The 23,702-nt window shown below is 40.8% G+C and overlaps 1 protein-coding gene across 1 annotated transcript; it reads left to right on the top strand.

Annotated features, from left to right (window-relative positions):
• The first annotated feature begins 12,425 nt into the window (after positions 1 to 12,425).
• LOC111237309 (5-hydroxytryptamine receptor 1B-like) lies at positions 12,426 to 13,623 on the top strand. Its single transcript, XM_022766357.1, has one exon. It carries the CDS (start codon positions 12,472 to 12,474, stop codon positions 13,621 to 13,623), a length of 1,152 nt encoding a protein of 383 aa, XP_022622078.1. The 5' UTR covers positions 12,426 to 12,471.
• Positions 13,624 to 23,702: the final 10,079 nt, after the last annotated feature.

Consider the following 23,702-nt stretch of genomic DNA (forward strand, 5'->3'; position numbering starts at 1 on the left):
CCCGTTCTTCTTTGTATTGTAGTACTTTACCGCCCATTTCCTGATTGAGGTGAAGCCACGTTTCCATCTCTATGGACGGATTCTTTCGTATTCTAGTTTAAATAACAAACACGAGAATCCCTGAAGCTGCTCCACATCACTAACATAACGGTTGGCTTCATTGTTTAACTTGAACAGTTCACATGTTTTATTCATCGCCTCTGCATCTATGACTACCACACACTCCCTTTAATAACAATAAAGCTGATTCCACCATCAGAATTAATTTCTATCCTTCCAACTTAAGTCCAACTGATTCCTGTTTTTCTAATTGACTCTACATTACTGTGATTGGTTGTCTGACTCTAAGTAACCTGTCCTATAAGACTGTAAGACAACCTGTCTCTGTGGGGGCATTAAAGTTTCTCCGAGACAAAGCAGCGCTCTGCTAATGAAAGTCCTCATTAAATCCAAATTATTTTACACCCTCCTCGCCACCATCATCAGTTTTCACCGATAACTGCTAAACATCTCTGCGCCGCTTCAGAAGAAAACTCCACTTTCTTCACCATTAGTCACGACAAACAGAGACGGAGGGAAATGGCTGTAAAGAGGAAACTGCCTGCAGCACTCTCAGCTGGGTGAGCCGTTCTCTGAGCGTTTAGCAAAGAGCCAGATGGGAGAACTTCATCCTCGTCAACTCAGGCTCACTTTCATCCGAATTTCCCAGCTGCCAGGCCCTGTCATGACAGTAACGTGTGCAAGGCGGGGACTTTTACGATCCACTGTGAAGGCAATTTTACCCCTTTATGGAGCCAGTGAGCTTTGAATGAAGGTTAAAGCTGGTGATGGAGGATACTGCACCTCACTGTGACGAAGACATTCTCAATATCATTTCAAGGGTTTTAAAGGATTAAAAGCTGAAGGTGTGCTGTTAAATACCGCTGTGGTGTCTCACTGCGACATAATGACAAGCTGCTGTTTCTTTATAAATAAAAAATACACCATCAGCTATTACCGTTTCTACACCTGTCTGCCGTTTACAGTGATGGAAGCGGCTGATTTACCTCTCCAATGTAAGAAACACTGGGCCTCATGCACGAATATTCTTATCCTAATTGTTCCCAATTGCACTCAGTTAACTCTCTTAACTGCACAAACTTGATGTTAAAGCTGAAACAATTATTCGATAAATTGATTCGCTAACAACAAAAAAATATTGGGCAACTATTTTGATACCTGATTAATCGTTTCAGTCTTTTTTTACTTGAAAAAATGCAGATATTGTGAGCCCAGTGAGGACTTCCTGTTTTTATCATTGTAAACTGAAGATTTTTGGGTATTTAAATTTGTGGTCAAACAAAGACAGACATCAGAAGACGTCACATCCGGCTCTTTGAGGTTGTGTTGGACATTTTTTCTTCTTCGACTAAACACTTAATCAAAAAAATTAATCGGCGGATAAATCAACAATTAAAATAACAACATGATTTCATATATTATGATATTTCCTTTTGTACAATGAATCATGTTTACCTTCCCCTGAGGACATTCTGTCTAACTGGACCACTTTGAATAAACTGGACACCAAGAATCTGTTACTACAGACGCCTGCACGTTACATCGGCATGTTGAGAACCAGGAACCTTGACAGACCTGCTGCCAAACGCTCTCTGGTTCCATCACTGTACACTGAGTCTCTTTGGGGTTTGGACTCCTGGTTTGTTGCTTAAATCAGCACTTTAAACTCAGCTTCAGAGTTTTTCACTACGTTCTGTCTTTTTAAAGAGAAACAATAAAGAAAATAATCATTAGTTGCAGCACCAGCATTTTTATTCTCAATTTTGCAGCTGCTTCATCTCTATCAGGAATTTTTTTTTGTATTTGGCCCATTTCACTCTAATCACACTCTACTTGGTTTTCAGTCGACTAATGATCAAGTTTTACATTTGCCTACAAGCTGTAGGCTGCTGCTGCTGAATACATTAAGCTGAGTCAACACATATTGTTACAGAAACACCAATAATCCTGTCTAAAACAAAGTATTATGAAACTTTAATGATGCTCCTGGGAAATTAGGTTGCACTGAAACATGTTTCGGGTAAAGTTAATGTAGCAATCCCCAGTTTTACCCAAGGGATGTCCGGTGGTGTCCAGAAATAATTGTGACCAATATGTGTTTTTAATCCTGTAGAAATCTGCTGCTTCTTTAACTTGGACAGTAAAAGTTGGTGAAGACTGAGGTTCCCTGATAAAACTGTTCCCACCTGAATCAGACTGGAGTCGGAATGTGATGTACATTTTTATTCTTTAATTCTCTGTATCTACTTATGTCAGGTTTATCTGAATGTTTAATGTAATTTTCTTGTAATACTTGTCATGAATTCACGCAGAACACAGTGAAGGATTCAAACTTTTAACAGCCGACTCTACAAATGACAAGAAATGACTGAGGTTTATGACATAGAAACAAAGCAAAGCTTTTAGGTTGGTGTCTCCGGTTAATTACTGCAGGAAAACAATGAAGAAACTGGATAATAAAAATATACATACACTGACATCTAAACTCTTTTTCTACGGGCAGTTTTCCTGTCCACAGCAAAACAAGGAAACTGGGTGCTGTATAACATGAGAGAGATGTCCAAGCAAGGTCAAGTTTAACAGCTACAAATATAAAACTTAATGTAAATTTTGACCCTGATAAAGTTGGTTAGGTTAGGTTTGGTTTTATGTGGGGCCGATGCTCTGCAGCTGCGCTGAACTGTACTGCAACTGGGCAGAGGCCATGAATAATACATGCCTCATAATAACAGTTCAGTTGTATAAAAGAAGAAATAAGAGTAATCACGTTGAGTATTTGTAAAAAAGAAAAACATTACTATAAGAACACAAAAAAAATTAGCAATTTCTGTTAGGACTGTGGACTCAATGTCCTGAAAGTCAGGAAAAAAATACATAAAATAAAAACACCTACTTTTTATTTGAATTTGTGTTAAAACTGTTAAAAGCATCATTTACATGAAATGTAAAGATAAATTCAGTCAAAATATGTTGCTTTTTTACAGTGCGTTCACACATTAATATGACACACATGCAAATGTAGCTTTAGACCGGGTGTGTTGATTAGTATGTTAATAATGCAACACTTGCACAATATCCATATTGTCCTTCTCTTTTATCACATAAACACACGCGTGTGATTTCAGTCAGTTTGGACGATTCTGATGCGACATGTTGGTTTGTTTGATGAATTTTCCCTTTAATTGAGATTCTCTAATTGTGGGAGTCATTTACCAGCTGTGGTTGACCACCGTGGTCAGATTAATTAATTAAAATATTGTGCTCATGCAAACATCCCGTCCCTGTGGACCCCATTACTCACCCTGCTGGGCTGATTACTGTGGTGAAGCAGCATCCCAGTCAGCTCCCTCAGCGACTCCTCCACACGTCTCACGAACTCCGCCGACGGCAGCCTCTGAGAGCAGAACAGGTCCATCGCTCGGGCCGCGACCTGGCAGGCCTGCAGGACCAGGTCGCGAGGACCCAGCGGAGGGGGGTCCCTGCACGCCGCCACCACCGAGTCGAGGAGCTGGCACACAGAGTCCGTCAACACCGACCCTGTGTCCTCGTCGGGGCTGAACCACAGAGACTCCAGGCCTCTGCTGTCGCCTTCTACTCGGTGCAGGGCGCACAGCGACTGGAGGAACCGCACATGGGGGTGCAACACTGTCTCCTGAGGAGTTCCTTGGTGCTGAGGGACAGAGGCGGCGGGCTGGGGGTCTAGTTGCAGGAGTTCAGGAGTCTCAGAGTCACAGCCGGGACCAAAGAGATCCTGTGAAACCTCTTCCACTGCACCGTCATGACCTGGAGGATTTTACACAAACACAGTGAAAAGATTTAGATCCTTCATTAGTCTACAACTACACACGCCCAAATACATGTGGACACGCTGTTATAATTAAAAACATCCACTTTGTTTTAGGCAAAGCTCAAGAAGAATGAAACCAATTAATTTGAATAATTAAACTGCAAGTGAAAGTCAATATTTAAGGACATACTGCGGCCAAATGAGCACACGCTTTATTAGTGACAGTCAATTCTTTTATTTTTTTTTAAGATTTTGCATGTTGGCCTTTATTTTTAACAACAGTTTCAATCCTCCAGGGCGTGGACGACACCAGTCTGACACAAATCTGTGCAGAGATGTTCTGCCATTGTCCACAGATGAGTCTTTTCAGCTGCTCTTTGCTGGGGGGGGGGGGGGGGGGCAACACTCAGTTGTGTTGCGTTGAGGTTTTTCATTATAAATAGGATCAATTACCCTACAATTATTGTAAGATGATACCATTTTAAATCATTTAACATTTTAATGATACAGAAGCTGACATCTCCTTCAAGTCAGACACTTAGTGAAGGTCAGTGAAACCACATCACTGGAGACCCCACTCATAAAGAGGCCCAGTCTGTGGGTGGCAAACTGACAATACACTCAATATTAGCAGAGGAGATACAATTAGATTGTCATATAAAATAATAATAATCATTCATAATGATGATCATATAATTATATCATAATTACAGTCAATTATTTCCAGTATTATCCCTGTGATCACAAGGGCTCACAGTACTGAGGGGCCATGTTTAACCTTGAAGTTACAATCATGATCTGGTTTCCCAACAACCACTGAGTTTATATTTTAGACTCCTGCTCTGGCTGTATTTTAAAAAAAACCAAAAAAAAAACACAGTAACATGAACATCAAAACATTAGGACCACACGTCTTATTTTAGCCAGAAATAGTGTGAAATTATGCTCTCACATTTTCTCTGTAAGTGCATTGTTTTAGCTGCAGTGACACGATCCTGCTGAAGAAATATAAAGTGAAAACACTAATGCGAAACCCAGAAGAGAGGCGCACAAACAAGGTTTGTCAAGCGGACAGCCGTTTCCTGCATTTCCACACAAATACGTATTTTACTAAATCAGTGCAAACGCATTTCAGAGAAGAAGATAAAGACATATTTTTTACGTATTATAAAGAGAGTCTAGACCTGCTATTTGGAAAGTGCCTTGAGATAACTTGTGAATTGTGAACATGTTGTGAATTGGCGCTGTACAAATAAAAATTGACTTGACACCCATTTTTAAGGAATGTTTCATATTATAATGGTTGCAGCTCATGATTCTGAGAACAGGTGGGCCTTGGTTATCATTTCCACAGGCTGTACTCCTGAATGTCTCCCCTTGGCCATTTTTATATTTAGGAGACACGTGTTTTCCTTGGAACAAATTCTGTCATAAAGGCAGCAATATTCACGTGAGTGTGTGTGTATCTGTGTGTGTGTGTGTGTGTGTGTGTGTGTGTGTGTGTGTGTGTGTGTGTGTGTTGTTTCAAGATAACATATCCTCTGCCGGCAGTGCCAACTACTCCTCAGAAATGAACGATAAGATCATTTAAATCAGTCATGATACTTTGCGAGTAAGTGGAGTGTGAAGTCACTTCAAGTGTTTCACTGGCAACGGGAAAAATGAACACTCTGCTCTAAATACTAGAAATATGGAACGATGCAAGTGCAAATACAAAGTGTGTGTTGTTCAGTTTGCAAGTGAACAGAGTTTCTGCAGAGTTCACCAAGTTAAATTTAAGACTTAATAATATTTTTTTTTACACCATTTATATCACATTTATGCAGCAGTATGTAGCAATAATTCATAACAATATAACTAATTAATCATGAAACACGAGCTGGACCTGGATAAGTAGCAGGAAATGGATTAAAGACTCAGCTAATAGAGCTCAGTTTCAAGGCAGGTTTCGTTTGAATCACAGACAAAAACATTTTATTAAAAAAATAGAAATTTTTTTTAAGACTTTTGTAAATAAAATTAAAGACTTTTTCATACTTACATATATACAACATACTTAATAACATTTTTTTTGTTTAGGAAACTGGAATCAATGCTCTCTGTAAGACTTTTCTAGACCTGTAGATCATCCTGATAAAATATCAGTGGAGACACAATATCTCGGCTCCCTTGCATGAGAAATGATGCTAACTTTTGACTGAGAAATGTTGGTCTCATAAGTCAAAGTCAAACTGAGGGGCTTTGTCTTCAGAAACTAAAACCTTTAGTAAATTTAAGATGTGATTCTTCAGTGCTGACTGCAGTGACTTCTCAGTGTTTGGGAAATAAAGACTACAAACATGCCTTACTGATTCAGCCTCTATGGGTGAATCAGTAAGTTTGGGTTCTGTAAAACTGTGATGTGCATTTTCCAACATTTTCTGACATTTTACAGACTAAAAAAATGAAAATAATTATTAGTGGCAGGTCTAAAATGCAGCAGAAGTGAAGCCTCGTCTTGGCCACAACTTTCAAAAAAGCTTCCAAACTCCACCGATGTGTTTAAGAACCGATCGATAACATTTACATATCATCAATATTGTTTTTTTACATAATCAAAATTCATACCTTGAAATATAGTTACATCCGTATATTACACCAGTCTGGAGAGAAGAAACGGAAACTTTCCTTTTTGTAAAACACACACTGACCTTGTCAAAAGGAGGAAGGAGCAGACTCAGCTCTACACCTGACAAATCAACATTCAGGAGCGTTATGTGTGGAATCATTAGCAGCCTGGTGTGATAACCTCAGGACAGCGGGCTCAGTGTCTGAGCTCCTCTGAGGACTCATGTCAGATTGTGCCTGTTCCTGAGATATCCTCTCCTCAGACCAAAGGCATCAGCACAGATACACACTGGGCTTGTATATCTACATAAACTGTCTGCACTTTTTTTGGACATGAGCTCACCTTTCACTGGCTCCTCTGCAGGCCACTGAATAAATGATTCGTAAACCTCGACTTTTCAAGGATGAAACTCCTGGTAAACTAAAATGTTTTCTATCACTGGGGTAAAGGACTAATATTCATCTTATTTTTAGTAACCGACGTACATGGAGGAAGGCCCACCTGCCGTCTCCGTGGCGCTCTTTGTGTCTGATGTCACCCTGCCGATCAGCATCTCCTGTCGCAGCCTCAGTACCTCTTCCTGCAGCCCCTGGGCTTTTTTCTTCCAGCTTTCATCCTGGCTCCTCAGCTTGCAGGCCAGAGACTCAGCGTTCTCTCGGCCACTCATGCCCGCAGGCGTGTTCTTTATTATGGCCACTGCCACGGCGACTTTGGCTTTCGTAAAAAACCACTGCGCCTGACTCGCTCCTGCCGAGAGGACAGATTCTGAGGATGGTGGGTGGGTACATTCAGGTTAACTCCAGCAAAGTGTTAGTTCAGCAACACAGTTATCACATATGCAATATCTCTACCACACCTCATTTCTAAATATACTTAATACAAGTTCACAAAAGGGCTGAAACTAATAATTACTTTCATTATTGATTAATCTGCTGATTATTTTCTTAATCTGTGTCTATGTCTAAACATCAAAAAATAGTCAAAGATACTTGTTATAATTCCCCTCTGTCTTGTGTGGCAAAGAAAAAATCAAAGAAAAGATCAAATCTTCACATTTGAGAAGCTGGAACCATTAAATCAAATATAGTTACCGATTAATTCTCTGACAATCAACTAATCAATAAACCGACTCATTGTTGCAGCTCTACTTGAGTCTTATTTTCAGCAGGTTCACAACATACTGTGCATCATTTATATTAGTCACAAAACTGCTGAAACAATTAGTCAACTAATTGATTAATTAGATTAACAAATATTTTTGATAATCACTTAAATGTTTTAATCAAGCCTTGAGCAAAAACACCAAACAATCCAATTTGATCTTGTTAAATTTTAGGATTTAATGATTTTCTTCGTCCTATGTAATATTACATAAAATATAGGACTGTTGTTTGGACAAAAACTTCCTGAAAACGCCAATTCTTTGATCATTTCTGACAATAAATAGACCAGTCAAATTACTGAATCATGAAAATAATCAGAAGAATAAATGATGATTAAAATAATCATTAGTTGCACCCACACAGTATGTTTGTGTAAGATTTAACATGTCCTTGTTCTTTAAAAGCTTCCCATCACAGCCAGCCTGCTCCCAGAACAACTGCTCATTTATATAAAGTTCATTTTATGACTTTCATCTTAACAAACTCTATATATGAAGCCACACAAGTAGGGGAAAGAAGATCATTTGAGCAAACCAGCAATCAGGGTTCCAACTAATGATTATTGCCATTATCAATCATTCTGTTCAGTATTTTCTCATGTTAATGATTTAGTTAGCTGTTGCTATTCATTTTATGTCAAATCACTAATTGATTAATCATTATCCCTTGCCTTAAGTTAGGTTAATGAAGCTCATCTAAAGAAAACCATCTTAGTTAAATTAAGTCACTAGCTAGCTCCATGCGTCCATTATCGGACAGCCAGCAAAGGCAGATTAATTAGACATTCAACTTTTTATCTTGGATCGTAACCTTCACCGGGATCTTAAGCTTAAGTCTTGTCCTCAATATGTGTGTAATGTTATCCTAAATTAACCTGTATTTTCTACAATTCAACTGAAGAAAACACTCAGCTTCACATTTAAACTGTAGTTATAGCCTGTAGCTAACTTTACACGGCTAGCTAAAACACGTAACAACACAACTGATGCTCCAGTATAAACCGGATTACACAACTCTGCCACTTCGCATTATTAACGTTAACGGTAAAACTAAATATTTACCTTTTACGTTGCCTTCGTCGCTCTCCATTTCCCGCCGTCTGTCCTCCTCAACTCCCCCCATTGAAAGTTTACTGGACGACGTTCACGATGCTAACTTAGCTTGAGCCGCAGCACAGGTCTCAAACAAGGGGCAAACTGCCGTGACGTCACCCACTGGTTTTTGAAGCCTTCTGAAGTTACAGTCATGAGGCAGATGGGAAATATGAGAAATAACATACTCGGTACAATTTAATCACAGAATGTTTATTTATCAAACACTTTTACGATGACAATAATTAAGTTATGAATAAAACTAATGTACATGAGCTGTACTACACTGATAACTTCTTCTACAGCTCAGGAGACAAAACTGATTCTCATTTCAGCTTCATTTTAGTTTCTGTTTTGTTTGAAATGCTGTTTTTTATATTTTCCTCCTAAAATTCACAAGGAGAAATGGGCGAGACAGACGACTTGAGACTTAAGGCGATACACTGCTGAACTGGATTCAGTGTTTTTAATGGCTCCTTTTATTCTCCTTTGTAAATGAAACCGAGTGATACTAGAACTGCTATGGAGCAACATGTGAGGCTACATGGGAAAGTGGTCTCTCTATAAAAATCTGTTTTACCACCAGTTTTCAATGCAAAACAACTTTTTTCCTGTATTTTTTCCAAAATCTAAGAGTTGAATCTAATATTAAATCGAATATTATCATTAATACAATCATTTCAGTTCATTTAAAAAAAGAAAAGAAACAAGAGCTACACTCTATCTGGTCACATGTGAACAGGCTGCTGTAAATACATAACACCACACAAGTAATTTAAGCTTTTTTGCTGCTAAAACAGATACTGTAGGTCCTGGAGAGAAGGTAGACCACACATACTTTTACACATGGAGGTAAAACTCAACAACTTCTTCCACTGCTTGTTTTCAAGGGGCAACGGTGGGGTAAAAACCTTACATTAATGATATGTCATTAATTGAACTGCCCACCAGAGGTTTACAGCTGCACAGTTCTACTACACACATTTTCTCAGTTTAGCAAATTAGAAGTTTCCCGAGCTTTTGAAACTACCAGTAACTTCTCACTGGATGAAGTTGGTTCTGCGGCGAAGCTTACACCTGGAGAAATATCCTCGCAGCACATTTCAAGTATTTCAGGGTGTCTGCTGAAACAACCCAACCTGCTCCTCTTCATTTGTAGAAGCAGCAGCTCGATACAGAGGTCCTGCTGGATCACCGAGCCCCTCACCCTCTACCTCGGCCTCTCCCCAAGACCGAGGCCAGCCACCCTCCAGACGAATCAGATTTCAGCCGAGTGTGTCGGTGACGTGATTGGCAGAGTCTACAGACATGCAGGCGAAGGTCAGCAGAAGCTCAGCCGGAGAATTGGGGGGGATGGGGTGGGGGGTTCTTTGCTCTGTGACTCAGCTCTCTGCTCACCTATACGATCAATACAAAGGCCGCCAGAGCTACATAATGTGGACTTGATGTGCAGCGTGGATGTTGTGAAATGAAGCCTGATAAATGATTTATGTGTGAAATCTCACTCTGACTGTCCTTGAAAGTGAATATTGTTTGCTGAAAGGAATGAAGTCCCCGACTGATTCTTCAGCTACGGTTAAAGAAAAAAAAAAAAACCCTTTTCAAGTTTGACTTACCTAAAAGAAAAAAGATGTCTCAGTTTCCTCCATTGGCTCCCATTACTTTCTCATTACAGCTCATTCATGGTCTTTCTCCATCTTACATTGGTGACCTTATATGTATCTGTTCACAAGCTGCATTCATGTGATGTCAGAATAATCAGAAAAAACACCAATTAAAGAAATGAGGATGAACAAGGTTCTCTGAGACTAACAAATAAATTACAGGAACTAAAGCATAACACACTTCTTACCAGAAACTGCCGCCCTAATGTGAAGGTGAAAAATGAGTGACTGAATGGAGTGAAGCCCTTAAATAACCTTGTAGTGTAGTCCATATCTTTTGATCTAAATGTTCACTGTTCACTTTGATTTTTTTCTATTTTAAGTAATTTTTTGTGAAACAGTGGTTTTTCTATGATGCTGTATCAATAAACTTTTACTATTAAATCATTACCACTGAACGGGGAATTAATCTCCTATAATAGTGACAGTTTCAGGCGTTGTTTATGGCGACAGATGCGATTTAAAGAGCTCTTTGTTGGACTCCTTTGAAGGACACAGGAGAGCTGATCCACCAGAGGAGAAGCCGACTGGTTCAGAGGCTTGACCGATATCATCAGCTGATTTTATCTCAGCTCTGATAAGCTACGATTCAGGACACGTGAGGTCGAGTCCTCTGTTTCTTTTCCTCTGGGAGTTCAGGGTCATTAGCAGCCTGGGGGTAGTTTACATTCTCAATTTAAAAAGATGAAATCTTAACTCAAGGTTCACTTACTAGCTTTTTTCTCGGGCTTTCAACTGCACTTTGTGGTCTTCATCAGCACATGGAGTAAACGAACAACCTGAGTGTCTGATAAAGTGCTGTTTAAAATGCATTGCCTCTCTCTGTGTGAAATCATGGTCATGTGTTATGATGGGAATGTTTTGTCAAATGCTGCGTTCAAGGTTGAAAATTTTTTACACTGTAAAATGTTCATTTATTGGTCACAGTTCTTCAATAACCAAAGTTATTGTGGCCAAAGGAATTCACAATAATGATATTATTGTGATATCTTTATTGATAACACTAAAAATAATAATAATGATAATAACGATAATAATAATAATGGTGCTATCAGTCAAATTCATCTTTAACTTTGTTTATTGTGTGTTTTGTCTGTTTTTGGGCGAATATAGACTCAGATATGTGTGGAGGAGGTGGAGGGAGAGTCTGTTACCATAACAACAAAAAGAACAATTACACTTAATGGACAGTGAAAAGGCAACAAGATGAACTGAGGACTAACATCTGCCATCATCATATTATCATGTGTAGTATTAACACATATCAGTGTATATCGGTATTTCACAACAGTCTGAACCAAAGTGAAGGAATCCTAAAAAAAAAAAAAAAAATGTGCCCAGCATTTTGTCAATAATCAATATAAGTATTGGCCTGAAAAATACCAGTATCAGTCTGGTCTTTAATAGAGAGCATGATTGGGAAATTGTTACAAAAAAATTACAAATCAAGAATCCCTTTAGCATTGGAGAGAGAGAGAGAGAGAGAGAAGGGGGGAGAGTATGGGAGGGACAGTGGGTGAGAGCGAGAGAGAGAGCGAGAGAGAGAGAGAGAGAGAGAGAGAGAGAGAGAGAGAGAGAGAGAGAGAGAGAGAGAGATAACTGGCAGTATAAAACCAGGAGTCAGACTTGAGCAGCTCTGAACTTGTGAGCAGACACAGAGCGGATTAACAACCTGCAGGTGTAGATATTATATTTAAATGATTAGATTTTAACACTGGATGTTGGTTTGATCTGGAAACTGATTCTAACGTCACAGACACTGATTTGTGGATGATGAAAAGCTGCTTTACGCACCGTCTCGTTTTTATTTCTTGGATATTTAAGTTGATAAAACAGTAAAAAAAAAAAAAAAGAAAAAAGAAGAAAATGCTGTGAAGTGAAAATAAAAAGATGAAGAAGAGGAGGCAGAAATGCGTCTTTATGGAAACACCTGTCGTCTGATTGTTGGATACCTGCCGGAGATGGAGCCGCTTTTATTCTGCGTTTACAGAAGACGAGGAGCGCGAGCGGTGGATGAATATTTGAGTGATTTCAGAGTGATCTCCAGGCTTTCCTTTGAGCTCCATGACGGGGGGATCTGACGAGGGAAGGTGGAGGGATGGAGAATGCCAGTCAGCTCAAACCAACGCCTGTCATCTACGGAGAGCTGTTGAACATCTCCACCAACGACACCCATGCCAATTTCACGTCGAAAGCGGAGGAGAAGGACACTAACCTGGCTTTCCAGGCGGGTCTAGGGGTGACCTTAGCCCTCATAACTTTCGCTACGACGCTTTCAAACGCGTTCGTCATCGCCACCATTTACCAATCCCGAAAATTACACACCCCGGCAAACTTTCTGATCGCCTCCCTGGCGGTCACGGACCTCCTGGTGTCCATTTTGGTGATGCCCATCAGCGCGCTGTACACCGTGAGCCAAACCTGGACTCTAGGGCAGGTAGTGTGTGACATCTGGCTCTCCTCGGATATAACGTGTTGCACCGCGTCCATCCTCCACCTGTGCGTAATTGCGCTGGACCGGTACTGGGCCATCACGGACGCGGTGGAGTACTCCAAGAAGCGCACGCCAGGGCGCGCGGCCGGGATGATCGCCACCGCCTGGGTGATCGCCATCTCCATCTCCCTGCCGCCTTTCTTCTGGCGCCAGGTGAAAGCGGAGGAGGTGACGAGCTGCAACGTGAACACCGACCACATTTTCTACACCATCTACTCCACCTTCGGCGCTTTCTACATCCCCACGCTGCTGCTCATCGCCCTGTACGGGAGGATTTACGTGGAAGCCCGGAAGCGCATCCTGAAGCAGTCGCACAACAAGCCGGGGAAGAGGCTCACCTCGGCGCACCTGATCACAAACTCCCCCGGCTCGGTGGCGTCCACCACCTCCCTGAACTACGGGACGAACGACAGCTCCTCCTGTGACACTACCTCGTCCGCGAACGTGAGCCAAGTCAAAGTCACTGTGTCCGACGCGCTGCTGGAGAAGAAGCGGATCTCCGCCGCCAGGGAGAAGAAGGCGACCAAAACTTTGGGAATAATCCTCGGAGCCTACATCATATGCTGGCTCCCGTTTTTCATTTACACTCTTCTAGTGCCTGTGTGTGAGTCCTGCTTCCACCCGGAGTTATTTGACATTTTCACCTGGCTGGGTTACCTCAACTCCTTAATCAACCCCATCATTTACACCATGTCCAACGAGGACTTCAAGCAGGCTTTCCACAAACTAATACGGTTTAGATGCTGCAGGGCATGAACGATGATTACCAGCCATAATTACCCCCCCACCCCACCCCTCCTCATCTCCAATCATCTGTACAATACCAGAAATTGAATCAAACCCACCCTCACCCACAAATATGTCACTCCCTGTGTTTTTCCTTGAGGCCCACACATCCACCAACATCCAGATTGTTCATGATAATGTGGCTGCAGAATGAGCTTCCACCTGATGGATGGTGCAGGGGACTGTGGAGATGTATCGACCTGCCATCCATCCAGTCTGCATTGTGTAATCTGATGGCACTGCTCAGTGGTAAATGGCTGTCATCTCCTGACCGGTGGAATTTCTGCTCATAAATATCCAGCTGCCGTCGCTGCAGAGGAGAGAGATCAGTGGATGTTGTGATGTGGAAGCTCTGTGACTGGTTTGCAGTTGATAGTGTTTATTATAATGACTTGGAGAAAGCCCATAGCCCCTGACGCAGGGGCCCACCCCTCACCCACCCGCACCCCTCCTGTACGTGCTGCACTGGACTGTAGCCTACAGACTCACTTTTGCCATATGAGTTTGACAGTCAACATCAGTTGGCTTGTAAGCACAAACAGCTTAGCACTAAGCTACCGTGAGCCCCAAGGGCAAAAAATAAGATTTGTGTTTCATTTTCCTGACTCAATAAGGGGAAATACTGGTGCCTACAACAAGTTTAGTTTAGTTCCTCAGACGTGCCTGGCCCAGATGGAGATATAAAAAAAAAAAAAAAGAGCATGATTTCAGTTTGAGAAAAAGATCAAAGTTTGGTTTATTCTCGTGGCCAGCGTTGTGTGTTTTCTTTTCTCTTCTGGCAGTGGCTGACGTTCACTTTAAACAAGGCTCCGAAATGAGTGTAAATGTACGAATCTGTATGCATCAGTGTGATTTTTACCTTCATTTGAGTCTGGGTTTCGCTCAGTGGAATGGGATACTGTAAAAAAAAAAATAATAATGTGCAATGATCAACTCTGAATGACAGAAGAGCCAGTAGTCTATCTATCTCTTGATTGTTAATATTAGCTTTGATGTACCATACAAATCCAGAACCATCTCCAAATCCAGTTGAACAGGGGGCTGATAAAACAGGGTTCCTACAGTCGTCTGTTGGAATTTGACATTTTGTGTCTTCCTCACTCGGAAAAAGTTGTGGAAGATGATCATTTCTCTTTAAATACTTCTTTTTTTTTTTAAACGCTTCAAAATGTCACGGTATTCTGATCACAGTCACTCTCTTTCCTCCGCCAAGCCGTCACATGTTAAATGTCAAGCTTTAGCTGCAGCTGCTGAGCGCTCAGAAGAACATTTCTGGGACCTGAAAGAGACTGTTTGCCGACATCTTGAGAGGAAAAGATACAAAAACAACAAAAACAACAACAGTGTGATGGAAGTAAGTGGAAATCATGCTACACACGTCCAGGGCTGTAGCTGTATGGTTGAGGACTCTGAGGTCAGGGACTTCACAACCCGAGGTCACGTTCTACAAATTACACAAGGTGAGTCTTTTTAAAGGTTCTGAGTCAAATTAAAGGGATTTTCAACAGAAAATTTGACCTCAGTATTTCTAAACTCTGAGCTACAGCCCTGCACATGTCGTACAGTAATTCAGGGTGTGACCTCCACAGTGTGTAGGAACCCAGTTTTATAAATGTTTAAAGGAATAATTCTGACAAATACACAGTTTTTTGTTCTGTGGCTGAGAGTTAGACGCGACAGTCGATGCCACTCTCATGTCTGTGTGTTAAATCAGCGTCGTTGCACTCTTCGTGGACACTTGAAGGATCAAAATTGATGCAACAGAACCACTCGTTCCTTGTCAACCTATATTGTCAGCTACACTACCCACAATGCACCTCGACTGCCACCAGTCTGGTTGGAGATTCCGGAATGTTATGCTAGTAGAAGCTAATGTAGCCTACAGCAACAAATACATTTACTAACACCTCTGAAGCTCAACATTTAAAGCTAAAATGTACATTTTTTCTACATTAAAATGTCAAAATAAACAAACAACTATAACTATGGTACATATTTTGTTGAGTTACATTATCCTAAATGTTTCCAGCAAATTTTAAAACAAAGAGAAATCTTTAGTTTTAATCACGGTGACGTCCATTTCATGTGGTCGCCCGTCATATCCCTTATGTGCATTAGCATTGCGTTTTCTTGTCAGGAGCGACAAAATTGACAGTTTAAAGGTGGTTTTTAACTATATGTTTGAAATGAATGTCGGATTCTAGTCATTGGACATCAAGATCTTAAGTTATCAGAGAAAAAAGCTGTGCAAGCTCAGCTCCCGGCCCCTCTGAGACGTCCTCTGTCTCTTGTACATCGCTGGAGAAACACTGATTTTAAAAGTGAAACTGTTTAATTCAGTGGTTCCTCAGGTTATAATCACCTGGTATGTTTGTTTTGAAGAGGAGACCTCCCGCTAAAAAGCTCCTGTACGATTGACATTAGGAATCCCGAGGAAGCTGATGGCAGTAGTGGTAGAGACAACAAGTCCCATGATGCTACACTACGTCATGACATCACCAAACTCTAAACTTTTATTATTGTTTTGATTGGGAGACCCCTAGTGCCATAAAATAACATATTGTGAAATTAACACTTTACTTCTTATTTGCTTAATCACAAACTCAAATGTAAAAGTTTATGGGGACCAGGCTATTTCTTGGCAAACAACAAAAAATAGTTAACAGATTATAATTTTTGTTTTTTACATTACATTGTGCATATGAATTTAACAGATGTGATATATGTTAATTAGTGAGCTTTGGAGGTGGTGGTAACTGTGTTTTTAAATGACTAGCTAGGCTAGGCTAGGCTAGGCTAGCTGGCTCTAGGTTGATATTTAACATACAGACATAAGAGTGGTGTCAGTGTTTTCATCTAAGTCTCAGCAAGAAAGCCAAAATCAATCTATTCATTCAATAAGGCTTTCGTGAAGTGTAAAAAACAATAATGCTGCCAGAGATTCTGGTTCCCATCTCGTCATGTAGAGCGTCTTTTTCGGCAGCCATGTTGGGTGTTTGAGCCAAATTACACTGCAGCCGCCCTGCTCTACTCCAGCTCTGTGATGAATAGCCTCTTTGTGTACAGTATTGATCAGCTCAGTGTGAAACTCATCTGGTGGCTCTGTCAATCCAATGGAAGTTGCATTTCATCCAGGTTAGCTTCTGCTGTACAACGCTTCTGCACACATAGGCGATGCACACATGTAACTGCTCTGCTCTGGAGGATGAAATCCAACCCACTTGGAGCACAAAAAATAAAAAATAAAAACCAATGCTGCTGTTGTGAAAACTGAAAAAAATATCAATAAAAAAGGTCTATGGCATCATGGGGTTATGATAGTTTGCCCACATGTTCTTGTTTTTCTAATTAAACATGTTTTAATGTGTCTCTGTAAAACACTGGGACAAAGGAGAAGCTGACATTTCTGTTATCGCTGTCAGAATCTGCTGTGGTAATTTGCTTGGTGGTGATGAAACATTTCACAGATGTGAGCTGATGGATATGTCGTGTGACAGTGTCAATGCTTTGTAACTTCATTAATCAGCTGAGAAAAAGAAAAAAAAATATATATATAACTATGAGGAAAATGTAAGTTATGAATGTGAAATGAAAAACTTCCCACGTGGATTTTTCTGCTGCGTATCTGAATCTATGCATTCTTCACCATAAGGGGGATTATACTGTATACTGATGTGCACAGCTCAGAATACACACAGTATAATGAGGGCTTCTTCACTGTGTGTGTGTGGATTTATTGCAGTTTTTGCATTTGGGATCTTCATGTGATGTACAGTGTTTTAATCAGTTACAATAACAAACACTAAAAAAAACTAGAATAACTGCCTGCAGAACGTTATGATGTCACAGTGAAGTTGACCGATAAAATGTCATCACACGTTAAGTCCTGTCATAATTAGCATATGAATTTGTGATGAGTGGCCAAAAATGTGTTTTGTGAGGTCACAGTGACCTTTGACCTTTGACCATCAAAATCTCACCAGTTCATCCTTGAGTCCAAATGATTCTGTCATATTTGAAGAAATTCCCTTGAGGTGGTTACTGAGATATCGCGTTCATGAGAAAAGGACGGACGGACAACCTCACAAATATATAATTTCCTTTTTAAAAAACATTGTAGTTTTTATTATACTTTACTCAAACAGGAGGAAATAGTGAATTACTGGGGACTATTTTCAGCGGCGGATTAATCCACATTTGCTAGTGAGTATGTGGGGCAGCAGGACGGTGTAGTTTGTAGAGCAGTGGAGCACAGACGAATAAGATAGATCAGGCTTTGATACACACACAATATGTGTTAGTAAATCATAGCTGGTTTTCTGGTTTGGGGTTTTTTCATGAGATTTGATGACAATAAGAAAAATACAGAATAACGATCATCTTCACTGTTGCACGTTGGCACAAGAAAAAGAAAAACAAGCTCTTCTCAGCCACGACTGAGAAAGGTCATTCTTTCCTCTGGTCAGAAATTAATATTTTCAGCTCCCTTTGAAATCTGTCAGACCGCCGTGGCCCCCTGATTAATGTTTCCATGGTTTGATGTGATGCTCAGCTGAACCATGGCAACACAGGCTCCGCTGGAAATGTGTCACGCTACAGAAGCCAAATAAACAAACTGACTGGGTCATAGATGAAAGCAGAGAGGTGACGTCATGTCGCTGTACCTGTTTCTCAAATCAACAAGAGGTTCATTTAAAAAACGAGTTGCTTCACGTGTCATTATCGTCCAGGAAATGAACAGAGACTGATGGTGATTATTTCTCCTGCTGTCAAGGAGAAATAAATGTACGAGTTACATTTATGATATTTTATTAAATATATTTCAATAATTTTCCTGTTTGCTTTCTAGAAAAGGGCAAAACAAAACGCCTGTTTGGGTTTCCACATGTAGATGAGCTTTGTGTCGTGGTGGAAATGTCAATCCTGAAGCAGAAAATCTCTTATTTAAAAACAGCCTCAGCGTTACCGTTCTTCACAGCTGAGCATCTGCAGATCAGCAACAGACTTTTGCCCCTCGAAGGTGTCAGACATTTCAATTTGTGGTGTCTGCTGTTTCGGCCTTGAAAGACACTTTATTGTTTTATGTACATGCTGCAAAAAGTCTTTTCTGACAAAATAATCTCTACCAAAGGTTTACTCAGCAGCTGCCTCTGCTGCTTTTAAAGAAACCAACAATAAGTGCCAAAAACTGCAGTTCCTCGAATGGCCACTCGAGGCTCCAACAGTGAGTCAATCCCTGTAGACTTTACAGCTTGGTACAAAAACGATTTTGCTCTCTAGAGGTAATATAAAAAAGGTATGCTTAGAATATAAAACACAATCATAGTTTCCTTTATACCGATATTCAATTTGTAATGTACAAACTGCCTGTTTTTTATTCTGGCCAGTAGGTGTCCCACTGTGAACTTGAAGTATCTGCTTTGCTGGAATGGTTCAGCGCTTCATGAAGCTTCGTCTCAACATTACTAGCCTACATCTGATTACTCTGGCTGAATTGCGGTCCGACTTCAGCCCGATCAGATAGCAATATATATCCGGTCCATACTTGGCATTTGAAAGTAAATTTTGCAGGAACAACTGGTGCTGATGTTTCTCTTGTTCCTCTCCAGCTCTGGCGGATGCCTCAGACTTTTATGAGCAGTTGATGTCGGATCAAAGCCGGGACCTTTGTTGCACATCCTGCCTCTCTGTTTTCACATGCTTCCTGTTGCTCCTTTCAAGCTAAAAGTCTGAGACAAGTTGCAAAAAAAAAAAACAATCAACAAAAAGTATTGCATTAAAAAATAAACATATATTTGATATAAACGGATAAAAGTGAAATAACAAAACTCAGGAAGTAGAGGAGAGAAGAATCTGCAATGATACGTGTAGGTGAGGTAAAGCTCAGAGGAAAAACACAAAAACTCACAAAAAATCTGAACAGAATCTTTGACACAAGGTCGATGCACAGGAAGCAACAACGACGACAAGAAATGAATTCACACACAGAAGGTGAAGACAGGAGTGTGTGTGTGTTAGTGCGTGGGTGGATGTGCGTGTTCAGTCAAACACACTTCAGCTCCTCCAAACCGCCTGAACATCAGTTAGCATTACCTCATCACGGCTAACACATGCCCCGCTCCTTGAATTGTGCATGAGTGTTTTTATGTGATGAACCGCTGGTGAAAATGCCGCCGTGATGAATAATTTACCGGGGGAACGTACAGTATCTCCCCCTCCTGCAGCACGACCAGCATCAGCCCCATTTACACACAAAGACGGTGATGAGCTGCTGCGAGTGACTTCAGCTCTGCTCAGCTGAGACGATCCCAATCATTCAAACGTGTCCGTGATGAGCAGAGACGGAGGTGGGTTAAGATTTAAAAGGTGTAATACGTAACTTTTCCTCATTAAAATGTCTAAAAACAACTAAACCTATGATATATATTTTTCTTGAGTTGTGTTCTTACATTATTCCAAATGCTTCCAGCATTTTTCAAACCTAGAAAAATCTGTGATTTCAATCAAAGTAACGCTCCATGTCATTTGGTCGCCTGTCAATGACGTCATATCCCTGCTGCGCATGTGTTATCCTTGTGTCAAAATTTACTTTTTTTTATCCAGTTTTAAGCCACGTTTTACAATAAACTTTTAAAATCTCGGTTGTTTTTAACTATATTTTAAGTGGTTGAAGGATTTTAGTCATCGGACGTCTGGATCTTCAGACGTTAGATCAACAAGCTGAGTAAACATCTCGGTGTCTGTCGAACAGCATCGGAGAAGCACTGATTTTTTAAAAACATTTTAAGGTTCTCCCTTTGGTTTCTTACTTTAGAGGAGAGGACAGCATGTTCACAAATATTCACCGGTTTGTTCTGGGGCTCAGGAATAACAAATGTGAATTCTTAAAAAGGGCTGGATTCTCCCTTAAACGCACCATCCATGATTATGATTGTTCCATCCTCAAAGCATCTGGGAAAATAACAGGCTAAAAGTATAAATATTATAGTCATTATAGAAGCCTGTAATTTTTCACAAGTGTTCTAGGATTACACTGGACTTGACTTGATTGACAATCTTTGCCTCTTTTTATGGGGCAGTAGTGAAAAATTAGTCACTGACAAAAGGTTTTAAAAGGATGGAGACAAAGAACAATTAGATTCAAATGTCATGATACATACATATAAATAAACAGTTGGTATTTTGTATCTTAAATACTTACTATTCAAAATCTGTTAAACTTTGCCTTTGTCAAAGCAGTAAACATTTATTTAACATTATAATATTTGAATATTTATCCCACAGCTTCAGAGATGTCACCGGTGCAAAGAGGTGAATTATTGGCTAAATCAAGAGGAGCTTACTGTAGCTGCGCTGCCAGAATAATAAATGGCTCTAATAGTTCCTCCCATTGTAGGCCATTACTTCACATGACAGCCGACATGTTGTAAAGGCGAGAACGGCAGTGATTAAAATAATAATTCAGATTGTGGACGAGGCAGGAAGCCTGGTCTCCCTGAGGCCCTAGACGGAGGCCAGAGGTCAGAGAGGTTACTTCAAATCAGATCCCATGAAACAGGAAATCAGATCTACAAAGACAAAGAGCAGGGAAAGCATCATCTTCCAAATGTTAAATGATTAAAAATATATCATACTGATTACAGCTGCTGCCTGATGCAGATTTATAAAAAAATGAAATATTCAGTTTAACACCTTAAACAACGTAATTTATAACGATAATGAGAATCAAAAGCTCAGAAAGCAAAGAAAAAGAAAAAGGGACAGATGTCAGAGGAAACACCACACATACATGTTTAATATGAGTTTTGTCTTTTCGCCTCAGAAAGCTCTGAGAGAACATGATAAATGCATCACGGCGATAAATTCTTTACAGCGTACATATCTGCACCTGTTCCTCCAAACACAGCGCTGTTTGTGATGTGACCGTGGTCCCGCTGGAAAAATCACCGCCACATGAGCAGAACATCAAACGTACAGGACTCCATGTTGGATTTGATCTCGTCATTGTGTTTGTTGGTAATTAAAAAAAAGTACAATAGAATAATGTGATTGAATTTTCCTTCTTTTGGTCTATTTTCTTCCATTTAGTCTCCACACGACTTGTTTATCTCCAGCACAGCTACATCAGCAGTAGCCATGGCAACCAGGGTTGTGGTTGGGGGCCTCTCAGAAGAGAAGAGCAGCTGTGATAAGCAATAGTCTTCACACCTGGATACAGGTGAGGTGGTCAGGTGTGAATGACCCTTTTTGTAACGCCATGAGTGTAATGCCATGCTCACAGGATTTCCACCATAAACACAACAAAACTTTTTTAAAGATGAACTATCTAAGAGACGTTCAGACTCTCGCTACAAAAACTCAAAAAAACTCAAAACTTCCCTGAAAGTTTTTTTATTTTTTATTTTTCCAGGTTTTTATTTTGGGAACGAGGGACGATCCGGCCTTCAGCTGAAGATGATTCAGAGACAAACAGGCAGCGAACCTGTTTGTGTATCAGTCTCTGCTGTATCGCTTCTTGACGGGGGAGACCGGGGCTGATGAGCGGCGACTGGATCACTTCTCCGACTCCTCGCTCTCTCTCCAGAACCGCTGCTTCAAAGCCGGGCTGCTGAGTGGGAGTGATGATATACCCTCGTCCTCATCTGAGGAAAACATGTCCTCCTGGCAAACAGAGCTGGAGCTGCTGTCAGCGGACGGAGCCTGAGACTGACTGAGACGTTGCCAGATCAAATTTAGGACCAGCGGGGGAAAGATCTGGGCAGAGAGAGAGAGCGGAGGAGGAACAGGGTCAACTCTAAAGACACCTGAGACCGTTTTGGTTTAGATCATCCACCAAAGTCTCAGCTCCACACAAGCCCCTCCTCTTTTTCTTCATTTGGATTAGCTGGGAGTTAGGGGCGGAGTCAGGCACTGCCAAGGTGGCGACGGTGGAGCAGCTCTTCAGAAACCTGCAGGTGACATCACAGAGGTTACGTACAACTTTATTTACAGTTTTTGGTACAAACCTGTTTAGTCTACTCAACTCGACTCGACTCGATTCGACTCAGGGCTGAATTCATTCATATACCACAGTCCGACAATTAGCTTGTTAGCCTGTTAGCTTGTTGTTAGCCTGCGGCTATTACTCCTGATTCCTGCTGCCTGTGGTCTTTGGAGAGATGCTGCTCTGTGGTTGAGTTTTGTTTATTTACTGTAAAAATACACATGTAGCATCAACTCAATTATCACAGTAAGTTCAGTAAAAACACGTCTTGATTTCATGAGTTATCGGCTTTCTGTAGCCTGATGCTTCATATTTTGGGAGGATAATGATACAAACTGCTTTACTACCTGACCTTTGCACATAGATGCAGTGGTTTCCTATAAGCAGCTCAGCACTGTTTAAATAACAATCAGCCAGAATCACGAGTGTGAACACAACACGGTGAGTCAAGGATGACTAAAAGAAAAACAGGAGTACAGATGGACAGAGGCGATGATAAACATCACACTGACAAACACTGGATTCACCCTGCTGAGCTTTTTTCTTAGAGAATCACACAAAGGTTTCGTGTTTCCGTCTGTTACTCGGTAACAAGGATCACGATACAGTGAAGAGAAATGTACAGACGCAGCGGGATGATTAATACCGCAGATCCTGAACGCATCATCGCCCTGAAGCACAGAGCAGCTGAAAACAGGCTGGGTGTAAATATTTATTGGGAATCTAAGGGTAATAAAGTGAACTTCTCGCTCTCTCCCTCTGGTTGGCTTTTCTTTTCTTATGATACATTATCTTTAAAAAAAAAGAGACGTAGGACGACGTTCTGACCTCCGACCCCTGACTTTCTTCAAATTGTTTGTCTTTCCTCAATCGAGGGTCTGAAGCTTCCTCGCTCTGGATAAGTGAGTCAGTTAACCACCTAGAAGGTCAGTTTTAATGTGTGGTTGTGCGTCGACATCACTCTGCGATGTTTTGCACAGCAACTCCCACACTGAAAAGCCTCAACACACACACACACACACACACACACACATACAACGTCAGGTCGTCACGGAGAAGAGGCGGG

The sequence above is a fragment of the Seriola dumerili genome, unplaced genomic scaffold (assembly GCF_002260705.1).
Source record: "Seriola dumerili isolate Sdu_G_001 unplaced genomic scaffold, Sdu_1.0 BDQW01000025.1, whole genome shotgun sequence".
NCBI classification, from domain to species: domain Eukaryota; kingdom Metazoa; phylum Chordata; class Actinopteri; order Carangiformes; family Carangidae; genus Seriola; species Seriola dumerili.

Excerpts from the sequence above, each read along its gene's own strand:
- LOC111237309 (XM_022766357.1), top strand. The coding sequence starts at position 12,472 with ATGGAGAATGCCAGTCAGCTCAAACCAACGCCTGTCATCTACGGAGAG.